Source organism: Megascapheus bottae, chromosome 7 (genome assembly GCF_031878675.1).
Source record: "Megascapheus bottae isolate mThoBot1 chromosome 7, mThoBot2.hap1, whole genome shotgun sequence".
Taxonomy (NCBI): Eukaryota; Metazoa; Chordata; class Mammalia; order Rodentia; family Geomyidae; genus Megascapheus; species Megascapheus bottae.
This window is the reverse complement of record NC_143515.1, coordinates 35,654,693-35,667,830: the sequence shown is the minus strand read 5'-3', so window position 1 is coordinate 35,667,830 and position 13,138 is coordinate 35,654,693. Positions and strand designations below refer to the sequence as shown.

The following is a 13,138-nucleotide window of genomic DNA, read 5'->3' as shown; positions in this document are numbered from 1 at the left end:
TTGGGTAAGAGAATTTTCATTCCTATTCTCCATTTTCTAAATGTATAGCAGATTATATTGCTATTGTTTGGGATCTCCAATAGCACTAGTTTCTAAATGGGGAAATAAGCAGAAATCAACACTGATTTATTTTCTAATTTATTGAATATGTAATTAGTTCAAAAATCAAAAGTTTATATAAAATGTGTGGAGAGAAAGGCTCTTATGCACCAACCTTTATCTCTCTGAACTACAGTACTCCAGAGACATCCATTTAAAGACACCATCAGACTTAAATGTGTACTATATTCCATCATTTTCTACACTAATAGAAACTGAATAAAAAGAATTTTTGAAATATATGCCAAATCAGCAAAGCATTTGTCTTGTTTTTATGGTGTTATAGCTTGACCCCACAGCCTGCCTTATACAAGTGCTCTACTATCCTATCCCAAAACACTCATTTTGTTGTTCTTTTTAGTGGTGGTGGTGGTGGTGGTAGTCTGGGGGCTTGAAATCTAGACCTGGGTGCTGTCCCTGCGCTCTTCAGCTCAAGGATAGTTTCTTCCACTTGAGCCACAGCACTACTTCTGGTTTTCTGGGGGTTAATTGGAGCTAAGAGTCTCACTGACTTGGCTTTGAACCATGATCCTCAGATCTCAGACTCCTCAGTAGCTAGGATTATAGGCGTGAGCCACTGGCACCCAGCTCAAATCACTCATTTTTGTACATACATGTAACTTTTACATTTCTCTTACAGGAAAAAATTAAAGAGTACATCCAAATATATTTATCAAACATTATTTTTGAATGGTGAAAACAGTGATATTAAGATTTGTGCTCTAGGCGAAGAATGGAGCTTACACAAAATATATTTATGTCAAGTAAGTATTTTTTTTTCTGTTAAATGAACCAGAATAGTTACTTAAAGAAACTTAAACTATTTACAAAAGATGCATCTTTCATCACAGGAGAAGAAAAACCCTCTGATGATGGGCCAGGATGTGCTTGCTAGCTTGCAGGAAGCCCTCAGTTCAATTTCTCGGAACCACATAGACAGAAAAAGCTGGAGGTGGTGCTGTGACTCGGGTGGTAGAGTGCTAGCCTTGAGAAAGCCCAAGGACAGTACCCAGACTCTGAGTTCAAGCCCCAGGACAGGAAAAAAGAATCCTCTGATGAAAGATGTCTTTAGTAGAAAGATGATAAATAATGTTAGCAGATAGTTTGGAGTTTGGTCTAGAAAACACACTAAAATGCTTTGTCTTTGATAAGCTGCTTATTTTGGAGCTTTGTGTTGATAAAATGGAGACAATCTGTAAAGATTGTTACTTTATGATTATTCAAGATATACTCCTAGGAAATGCCCTTTTTTGGTAGTTCAGGGTGAGTGAGAATATAAAGTTCTTGACACTCTGTCAGGAAAATCTGTTTAGGTTGACAAGAAGGCCGATAAATATGCAGGCTGTCATTTACTTGATTTTCTTAATCATAATGCTTTAATTTTTAACAGGTTTATTTTGACTTTAATGTCATTTAGAGAATATATCAGAATCCTGGTCTTCATAGGCTTATATCTTTTTGAAACCTTTGAAAGAAAAAAAAAAAAAAACAAAATATTCGAGAGCCAGACACAGTGGCTCTCGCCTGTAATCCTAGCTACTCAGAAGGCTGAGATATGAAGATGTAGGTTCGAAGCCAGCCTGGGCCCTAACTCTTATCTCTAATTAACCATCAGAAAACTGAAAGTGGAGCTGTGGCTCAAGGGGTAGGGCGGAAGCCTTGAAGAGCTCAGGGACAATACCCAGGCCCAGAGTTCAAGTTCCATGACTCACACACACACACACACACACACACACACACAATCTCAACTTTATGAACATGTGGGTGAGAATGCTTCTGTTGTTTAGGCCACATGATTCTGTTTAATGCCGTCTTCAGGTAGAAACAACAGAGACACGTATATTTTTCAGTATTAGGTTTTTTTCCTCGTATACATCTTGGATTGTGTGGTAGATTAGTTCTAATAGAATAGCTTCTTGGAGTTGGAGATGGGAAAATAATTTAGAAAGCAAAGTACTAATCATTGCCATTTTTTTTTTTTTTGTTTAAGTCTGGCTACTTTTCTAGTATGTTCAGTGGTTCTTGGAAAGAATCCAGCATGAATAGTATTGAATTGGAGATTCCTGACCAGAATATTGATATAGAAGGTACTAACTCCATAATTACTATTTTGCAAGAATCATAAAACAACTTTTTTTGTTGTGGTTTGGTTTTTTGTGCTAGGGCTTGAATTCAGGGCCAGGGTGGGTACTGTCCCTTAGCTTTGAGCCCCACCTCCACGTCTAGCTAAAATATACGCTTTTAACTTTCCTAAATATTCTAGTCTTATATTTGGGGGAAGTTGATAATTTTATCACAGTTTTCTCAGTGCTGTACCCCCTGTTCTCAGTAACGTGAACCTTATCAGTGTGTTTATATATCTTCATGTCTGTGTCAGCATGGTAGAACACTTGCTTGCCATGCACTGACCCCAAGTTCTATCTCTAGCACTAAAATAAAAATAATTTTAAAATAAAAATAACTTTTCTGGGAACATTAAAGGTACAAATGATATAATCAGTATTATCTTAGAACTGTAAAACTCCTTAGTTGAGTAGTAGAAGCCTACTTAGTGTTAGATGTCAGAGCAGTTTACTGAGTCTATAGTCAGACTGTTTCTGTTCGAAGGAGATACCCACTACCCACCACATTATTACTATTATTATTATTGGTTGTGTGGCTTGAACTCTGGGCCATTGTGCTGTCCCTGAGCTCTTTAGCTCAAGGCTAGCACTCTACCACTTGAGCCACAGGATCAAGTTTTGTTTTCTGGTGGTTAATTGGCGAGAAGAGTCTCACAGACTTTCATGCTTGGGCTGGTTTTGAACACTAGAATTACAGGCATGAGCCACTGGTGCTTGGCTGGCCAGCACTTTTTTGAGAATGTTTACAGGGCAAGCCATGTGGAACATTGATGAGGAGGGCAATGGGGAGAGAACTGTCAGGATCTGGGCCTAAGCATGGCATAGATGGGATCAAGAGTTTGTCTCATACTCTCCAGGGACTAAGCACTGAAAGAGGCAGAGTCAAGATTATCCCAAGTCTGCTCTTGTATTTTGTAAAGCTTCTGCCAGGAGTGTCTTAATCCTAACCATCAATGCCAAAGTTAGATGGAGAAGAATGCAGCTACATTTGATAGTATAAACAAATTTACAATATTGCTATATTAGCACCATTGATCAGGAACCATTCCTTCCATTTTAATTAGTGATACATCTCATTATTTTATATATATAACCAGACTTACACAAATGGCTTGTATGTGAAAAGAGTTGGTGCAATAATCTTATACATAACTTTTGTTATTCCATTCTACATGTGCATGTGTGCTCACAGCACTACAGGTTGCATTTGGATCGCTGTATCGAGATGATGTCTTAATAAAGCCCAGTCGTGTCATTGCCATTTTGGCAGCAGCTTCCATGCTGCAGTTGGTAAGTTGCCAATTATCAAAAATAAGATCATAGTGTAGCTTTGTTTTCACATATCTCTCCCAAACAAAACTTTTGACAAATTTTAAAATAAAAATGAAATACGTAAATGTTCCACATGGTATAAGTCATTTAAATGTTCAGCCAAAATCAATTTATTACAGCTGAGGGAGGTTTGATGACTATGTAAAGTGAGTGCAAGTCATTTCTATATTGCTATCTTATTGTGATGACAATGTGGAAAAAATTTTATTCATCTCAATTTTAACTGTCATTTGTAGGTATCCATAAATTACTTACCTTGATTATTAAGCAGATTATGATAATGTAGTTCATGGATTCAAGAAACTGACACTACTGTCAATTTTTTCTTAATTATTAAATAATTATGTATATATTTTAATCTACTAATAGAGTGACATTCACTCAACAAAAATGTATCTAGCATAGTGTCAAACTAGGTATTAGATCAAAAGGTAAATTTTTTAAAATTAATATACAAATTGTACATATTTAGGATCTACATCTTAATTTACCTTTTCATCTACCATCCAGGAATTTGGTATAGTGTTTGTGGAAGAGATAAGGAAGGGTTGTTACACAAACTTAAATGGAAAATAATGTTATTTTTCTATCCCATATCGTAAATATCTTATAGGATTTAGTGCAGCTATATGCCAAGGTGGCATCATACAAGGAATTTATGTTCCCAGATTCTTGAAAGTGTTTATCTTGCAAAATGGGAATAGAAGGGAAGGAACAGAGCAAACTAAGACCTAGAGATGTGAAGTGATGGAAAATTCAAGAATTTAGAAGGAGTGCATCATGACTGGGGCAAGAATGTTAGAATGGTTGGAGGGAGAGAGGCAAAAACTTGGGTATAAAAGTCTCTCTGGGGCCAGGAGTTTAGCCTATTGGTAGAGTGCTTGCCTAGCAGACACAAAGACCCAGGTTTGATTCCTCGGTACCGCATTCATAGAAAAAGCCAGAAATGGTGCTGTGGCTCAAGTGGCAGCGTGCTAGCTTTGAGAAAGTCCAAGGGCAGTGCTCAGGCCCTGAGTGCAAGCCCAGGACTGGCAAAATAAATAAATAAATAAAATAAAAAGAATAAAAGTCCCTGTCCACATTTTAATTGGGGAAGAGACAAACGTATGTTTTAGAGAGAAATTTTCAGGAATAACAGATGAGGGATGGATTGAAGAAAAGGGGAGCACAACCTTAGAGACCAAAACCTGTTGCAGTTGTCCAGGTAACATTTACATTAAGGTAATAATACCAATAAACATGGAGAGGGCAATGTAACTCATGCAGGAAACATGTGTGTCTGTCTCTATTTCTTCCTACTTTAATGCTGATATAGTAAAACAAATCCTTACTAAAATTTAAAAAAAAAGTAGCAAACATGGAAAGGAAAAAATGATGGATATTTAATAGATTAAGCAGAAATACTCCTTTGGATGTGATATCAGTCTAGATGTTAAGAGGAAAATACAACTTCCAGGTAAGTTTAGAAAGCAGGCGGAGTCAGTTTTATTTTAGTTTTATTTTCCTTAATGTGATATGTATTTACTGATTTATTTGAAAGAATTAGTTAATAGCTTGCTTATTATTCTTTGTGATCATTTGTCTTTTCAAATAGTTTGGTCCTTACAGTGCTTATTTCCAATAAGTATATAAATTATTTATTAATTTTAGTTTTGCTCTACACTTTCTGCCTTATTTATTGTAATTTACTAACTCTAATTTAGTAATATACTTGCATGATGAGTATATTTTAGAGACTTGAATGTATAGTGACAATATTCTTTCCATACATTTAATTCTGTTCATTTGAAACCTCTACAGACATTTAAGATTAAACGTTAATACCAGTGTTTAGGGATTATCTTTTATAATTGATAGGTGTTTTAAACTTTAAGTAAACACCTTGTGTTAATTTTTATCTAGGCCATCACATGGGTAGCTATGTAGAGAATTTTTAATTAAAAAAAAAGATGAAAAAGATAAAGTGCAGGTAAAGAAATTTGCAGAAGTCTCAGGAAGATCCTCAGAGGACAAGTAGCAAGTAAAAAAAGAGCCTATATCCATCTTACTGCCTTACTGCTTTTCACATTTCCACTTTTCAGTTCCAAGAATTTATTTGAATATTTGCTAGATTTTTTTTCAGTGTTTTTTATCAGACTTAGAAAAAAACTGAGGCTTGCTTTACTTAATGTTTTCTTTCCTTCCTTTAAAAAATACTTTTTAATATGTAAAAGCACATATCAGAAGTAATTTTCCCCACATGAAATGGGCCTTTCCAGTGCTTATTTATATTTACAGGATGGTTTAATCCAGCAGTGTGGTGAGACAATGAAGGAAACAATTAATGTGAAAACTGTATGTGGCTATTACACATCAGCAGGGACCTATGGATTAGATTCTGTAAAGAAAAAGTGAGTTACTTTTCTTGTTTTTCTTCCCATCCCACTTCTGGCAATCTGGTTGCTCTGGTTTCTTAAGCAAATGTAATAAGAAAAGAATTGAGGGAAAAAAAATAGGAAGAGTATTACTTCAAAAGCCTCATTTTTCTTTCAACTAGCTAGTAAACTCAAGTTATCTGTAAGTGATTGTGGGTGGAGTGTAAATGGTTATTGAACCTGTAGTCACTATTTTTTCTGTTAACATTCCTTAAAGACTAGGTGTAATGGATATTGTTATTACAACAATGACATATTTTTCACTCTTGAGAATTGCACAATTCATTTTTTTAGTTTAAAGAAAATTATAGAAATATGTAAGAGCCTTCATAAACTATTTAACACAGCTTGAAGTCTTACTTAAAATTATCTCAATATAAAGTGAATATTCCCTTAATAACTACTGACAAAAGCAATACTAAATATAGATTATTAAGCTAAAAATTTTGAGCATGGCTTAGCAAGATTAATATTCTGTTTTGATTTTAACTATAAGATGCTATACATTGTAAGTGTATAACACACTATAATAATTATATCTTATCATTGTAGGTGCCTTGAGTGGCTTCTGAACAATTTGATGACTCACCAGAATGTTGACCTTTTCAAAGAACTGAGGTATTTAAATTTTAAATCATTTTTTAATTATCCTTAAATACTGTCTTTTACTTGTTAAAATGTGAAAGATGTTTTTGTAGAACACAAAAAAGTATTTGTTAAAAAGTAATTAAGCCAGGGCCAGGAGTTTGGCCTAGTGGTAGAGTGCTTGCCTAGCATGCACAGAGATCTGGGTTCAATTCCTCCATACCACATACATAGAAAAATTCAGAAGTGGTGCTTGTGACTCAAGTTGTAGAGCTCTAGCCTTCAGAAAGCCCAAGGACAGTGGTCAAGCCCTGAGTTCAAGCCATAAGTGAAGCAGTGGCAGCTTATGTGGAGTACTAATTTTGAGCTAAAAAGCTAACTTTGACTTGAAAAGCTTAGGGACAGTTCCCAGGTCATGAGTTTGAGCTCCAGGACTTGTGCGCAGGACCGGCGCGCGCATGTGCGCGCGCGGCGCGCGCGCACACACACACACACACACACACACACACCCAAAGAACATCTGGGTACTGGTGAGCTCCAGGAATGGCGAGCTGCACACCCACACACACACACAAAGAACATCTGGGTACACATACACACACACCCCAAAGAACATCTGGGTACACATACACACACACCCCAAAGAACATCTGGGTACTGGTGGCTCATCCTGTACTACTAGTTACTTATGAGGCTGAGATCTGAGGATTGCCGTTGGAGGTCCAAAGCCACCCGTGGCAGGAAAGTCTGTGTGTCTAATTAACCACCAGAAAACCAGAAGTAGCCCTGTGGCTCAAAGTGGTAGAGTGCTAGCTTTAGGCAAAAAGAGCTCAGGGACAATGCTCACGCCCTGAGTGCAAGCCCCACCAAAAAATCAAAACAAACAAAAAGTAATCAAGTCACTTAAAGGTATCTTAACCATATCTGTGAACTAAAGAAATTTCATACAAATTTAATTTCTTTTTATAATTGATAAAATGTATTATTTTAACAAAATATGCATTGCTGTAGAAAAAATTTCAAGTTCTGCTGAGCTATTAGAAAGTCAAAATTAGTTTTATTAAAACCTTTAATATTTTTAAGCCCAGGGATGAGGGCATACACTCCTAATCCCAGTATTCAAGAAGATGCAGTAGGCGGATTTGAGTTTGAGTGGAGCCTAGACTGCATAGCAAATTTCAGGATAGACTAGGCTAATAGAGTAAGCCCTTGTTGAATGAATGAATATCACCTTTATCAAGTCAGGCAGAAGTGACTCATAACTATAATATTAGCTTCTTTTAAGAGGCTGAGATTTGGGAAGTTCAAGGTTTGAGGCCATTTGGGGCAGAAAAAAACATTCTCATGTCTTCCTAACTGAGTTGGCATATGGGGTACACTGTTAACCTTAATGAGGTCTTCAAAACACAGACACTCTTCTGGCTTTTCAGTTAAAGGAAGGAGTGGTGGGGGAGCATGATGACAAAAGAAAAAACATTGATGCCATTTCTGCTGTTAATTTAAACTAATATATATTACTTAATATAGTCTCTTTGATAATAAAATCGTATTTTATGACTAAAAATTCTTTTAAGCCTAGAGATCGAAGATAACTGAATGAGGTGTGGTGGTACATCCTGTAATCCAGCACTTGAGAGGCTGAGGCAAGAGGATCACAAAGTATGAAGCTAGCCTGGGCTTTGTCAGAATACCTTGTCTTCAAAAAATAAAGATAAGGACTGGCAATGTGGCCTAATGGCAGAGTATTAGCCTAGCATGCATGAAGCTCTGGGTTCAATTCCTCAGTACTACATGCACAGAAAAGGCCAGAAGTGCCACTGTGGCTCAAGTGGTAGTGCTAGCCTTGAGCAAAAGAAGTTCAGTGACAGTGTCCAGGCCCTGAGTTCAAGCTCCAGGACTGGCCAAAGAAATAAAAAATAAAAAAAGCAAAGATGACTTTGATGATACAGCTATTATAGGAAATTTCCACAGTCTTTTTTGTGTGTGTGGGGGGGGTGTCAGTCATGGGAGCTTGAACTCATATCCTAGGCATTGTCCCTGAGCTCTCTTACTCAAGGCTAGCACTCTTATCACTTCTGGTTTTTGAGTGCTTAATTGGAGAGAAGAGTCTCAGGAACTTTCTGCCCGGGCTGGCTTTGAACACCATGATCCTTAGATCTCAGCCTCCTGATTAGCTAGTACTACAGGCATGAGCCACTAGCACCCAGCTTGTTTTTGTTTTTTATATGGAACCTGACTTTAACTGGATTACTAGATTAGCACACGTAACTGCATTGTTGGGCTCATATAGATAGCAAGCCAAGATTCTTTGTTTTGTGAAAATACTGTTCCTATTTTTACTATTACATTTTCAAATTGTCTACCAGTCTTTTAATTTGTATATGAAGATAAGCTCATTTCTCTGTTTTATCTTTCTCAGTATAAATGTCATGAAACAGCTCATTGGTTCATCTAATTTATTTGTGATGCAAGTGGAGATGGATGTATATACAGCTCTAAAAAAGGTATAACATATTCAAGGTTATCACATTATTATTATTATGAGAAACCAAAACAGTAGCTAATGGTAAAGGGATGATTAGGAATGTTAGAAAAGGTAAAGGGGTTGTACTGGGGTTGTCCTAGTACAACCCTTACCAACTCAAAATATTGTCAAAAATACACTTAATATACTTAACCTACCTAACATAATAGCTTTGCTTACCTTAAATGTGCTGAAAGCATTTACCTTAGCTGATAATTGAGCAAAATTATATATCATACATCCCATTATGTGATGAAGTTTTAGATACATTGTGTAATTTACTAAACATTGTAATGAAAGTAAAAAACAAAATGGTGCACTTTCTTTTATTTTCTTTCTTTCTTTTCTTTTTTCCTTCCTTCCTTCCTTCCTTCCTTCCTTCCTTCCTTCCTTCCTTCCTTCCTTCCTTCCTGTCTGTCTGTCTTTGTTTCTTTCTTTCTTTCTTTCTTTCTTTCTTTCTTTCTTTCTTTCTTTCTTTCTTTCTTTCTTTCTTTTTTTGCCAGTCCTGGGCCTTGAGCTCAGGGCCTGAGCACTGTTCTTGGGCTTTCTCAAGGCTAGAACTCTACCACTGGAGCCATAGCACCATTTGCAGCTTTTTTCCCCCCTATATATGTGGCAAGCACTCTTACCACTAGGCCAGATTCCCAGCTCCCAAAACAATTTTTAAAAATGTGTTCATAGTAATTCATGAGTGGGTTTTTTTGGTTTGTATTTTAAAAATTTTTTTATTAAAGAATTTATTAACATTGATTTTTACATCATATTTTAAATGACAAGTTTAACAATCAAGTGTTTGGTTCGTATTTTGAGACTGACTTTGTAGACCAGACTGGCTTCCAGCTCAAGATCCTCTTGCCTCAACCTCATACACCTGACATAAGATTGATTTTATCTTTGTACTTCTCTATCTCAAGGATATTTCTTTTTCCCTTTATGATTTATCTCACATTGTTACAGTATCTGACTTCTGTATCTGGTATATTATATATATGTTTATTTATTTATTTGAAATAGGGAAGGGAAGGGAAAAACAAGATGTGTGTATGGGGGGGAATACAAGAAAAACATGGGAAGGGGTATCAATGTTCCAGAAGTAATGTGCCCACTACCTGACAAATGTAACAGTAACCTTCTGTATATCAACCTGACAAAATAAAATTTTAAGAAGATTTATCTTAGCTGGGTGCTGGTAACTCATGCCTGTATCAGGAGGCTGAGGAATATAACAGTAACCCTCTGTACATCACCCTGACAATAAAATTAAAAAAAAAAAATATTTCAACTGGCACTGGTAACTCATGCCTGTAACCCTAACTACCCAAGAGGCTAAGATTGAGGATTGTGGTTCAAAACCAGCAGGAAAAGTTCATGAGGCTTTTTTAAAACGCATATTGTAAAAAGAATTTTTTAATTTAAATTTTATTGTAAAGGTGGCCGGGAGTTTGGCCTAGTGGTAGCGTGCTTGCCTAGCATGCATGAAGACCCAGGTTCAATTCCTTGGTACCACATACATAGAAAAAAGCCAGAAGTGGTGCTGAGGCTCAAGTGGTAGAGCTCTAGCCTTGAGAAAGTCCAATGACAGTGCTCAGGCCCTGAGCAAAAGCCCAGGACTGGCAAAAAAAAAATAATAATAGTAAAATAAAAATAAATAAATAAATTTTATTGTAAAGGTGATGTACAGAGGGTGATATATGATTATGTAAGTAAGGTAATGAGTACTTTTTTTCAAATTTAATTTTATTGTAAGGTCATACACAGAGAAATTACAGTAACATACCTAAGGTAGTGAGTACATTTCTTGTCGAACATTGAGTACATTTCCTTTTATCAGTGTTAACCCCCCTTCATATTCACCTACCCACCCACTGCCCCAATTTCCCAAAGTTGTAAAGTTCCTATCCAACATAGTCTAGTGAGTATTACTCTTGAATTGGTTTACCCTTTGTCCCACCATTATCTCCAGTTAATCATAGAAAACACTGGAAGTAGCACTGTGGCTCAAGTGGAAGAGTGCTAGCCTTGAACCAAAAAGGAGCTAAGGGACAGCATCCAAACCCAGAGTTCAAGCAAAAAGAAATTTTCTTCATAAAATTATTTCATTAACATGTTATTTATATAATCAGAAATGCATCATCTTATGGAGTTTAAATGCTTTGTATGTTTTTTCAGAATTTTTTAGAGTTGATCTTTAGATGACTGGTGCTGTGGTGGACTTTTTTTTTTCTGCCAGCCCTGGGCTTGAGCTCAGGGCCTGGGCACTGTCCTTGGGCTTTCTCAAGGCTAGCACTCTACCCATAAGCCACAGCACCACTTCTGGCTTTTTCTGTGTATGTGGTACTGAGGAATTGAACCCAGGGTTTTGTGCATGCTAGTCCAGCACTCTATCGCTAGGCCATGTTCCTGACTTATAATGAACTTTTTGTACATAATTTTTCTAGATAAAAGTACAAGATTGTTTCCAGAAGTCTATTTAAACTTCAGGCATATTTTACTTCATTCATCTGAAAAAAATTCAGCATGTTTTAATCTAATCTTATTTTACAACTCTGAAGAAACAAATCTGCTTCTACTCTTTTACTATAAATAGTAAAATCCTTACAATTACTAAGTTGCACACTTGAGGCAGAGGCCAGGTAGTGTTAGTTCTAGTCCACTACTCCCTTTAGCCTCTTGTCTACATTTAATATGGTGAGGAAACTTGCAAATGAGATACTTCATTATGGTTGTTTTTGTAGTAGAGTTGAGATCCCATTACAGTTTTTCCTCAGGAAAGTTTAGGGTCCAAGCTGTTGAGTCTTTAAGGAAATAGTAGAGAGTCCATTTCTGTTTTGGAGCCCTGATGGCATTCATTCGTTCTGTTGTTGTAACTGTTTTTAAGCTAATCAATGCTAATATTTTCCTGGTCCCTACTCTGTGCCAGGCACCATACTAAACGTGCATCACATACTAATTTTTTCCATATCCTATGAGATAGAAATATTACACTCTTTTTGCAAATGAAGAAACTAAGACTCATAGAAATCAGATTATTTATCTTACTAAGTGCCAGATCTAGGATTTAAACATCTGTGCTCTAGACTACTCTTCATAGAAATGTTTCAAAAGGCAGTAAAGCAAAGACATTCCTTTTCCATTGTTTAATTTCTTCCTTTTATACTACACTTAAATACTATGAGTAAGATTGAGTTGTTAGTAGAATTATTAATGTAATCTATGCAAAATTTTCATATTTTGTACGGTAATCTAAGGTATATTTGTGACCATAAAGATTACTTGCTGCCATATGTAGTCAGTTAGTATTGGGCTTTGATTAATGTCATGATGAATCTAAAACTTGTAAAAATTCATTCTTAAAGTGGCTTGCAAAACGGAAATGATTTTTAGGTATTATCTTTAAAAGTGAGAGTGGTTGAAGGGGTAGGAATGACTGTTAAGTAATGCACCTTCTATCTGACGAATATAATGTAACCCTTCTATTAATTACAATAAAAAAGAATACAAAAAGACTAAAATAATTTTGAATTAAGTATAGTCTCGAGACAGTTTAAAATATGTATGCTTTTGGATGAAATTACTGACAGAAATTGGAATACATTTTTGTGAGACAGACATTAAGATTCCCTTCTTTTTGAAAATCTTTTATTTCTGGACTTGTTTATTCTTATGATTACATAAAGAACTTGATGTTTGTTTAAAGAAGTATCTAGTACTATAGCATAAGTGTAAAATAAAAAGAAGATTGTGCTGAAAAAATGGGAGTGATTATAAAAACATAGCCACAAAATGATAAAAATCTTACAATTTTTTTTCTCATTTAATTTTTTTTAACAGTGGATGTTTCTTCAACTGGTGCCTTCTTGGAATGGGTCTTTGAAACAGCTTTTGACAGAAACAGATGTCTGGTTTTCTAAGTGGAAAAAAGGTATGACTTGAAATTTTGTTCATACTTTGTCATTTTTATAAATTGGTATTTATTAAAACCAAGTCCTGACTTGTTTAATCTTAGAACTGGAGATGACATGAGCAATTATTTAACTCAGGGTTCAGCTTTATAGTAGAGA

General features: G+C 35.8%; 1 protein-coding gene across 1 annotated transcript in view; it reads left to right on the top strand.

Moving 5' to 3' along the window:
- Positions 1–13,138, top strand: part of Gmcl1 (germ cell-less 1, spermatogenesis associated) — a 38,717-nt gene that overhangs the window by 6,115 nt on the left and 19,464 nt on the right. The window contains exons 2-8 of the mRNA XM_090336753.1: positions 740–863; positions 2,090–2,186; positions 3,415–3,512; positions 5,832–5,944; positions 6,521–6,586; positions 8,973–9,057; positions 12,909–12,999. Coding sequence (XP_090192879.1) covers positions 740–863; positions 2,090–2,186; positions 3,415–3,512; positions 5,832–5,944; positions 6,521–6,586; positions 8,973–9,057; positions 12,909–12,999 — 674 coding nt within the window. The remainder of the gene's footprint in view (positions 1–739; positions 864–2,089; positions 2,187–3,414; positions 3,513–5,831; positions 5,945–6,520; positions 6,587–8,972; positions 9,058–12,908; positions 13,000–13,138) is intronic.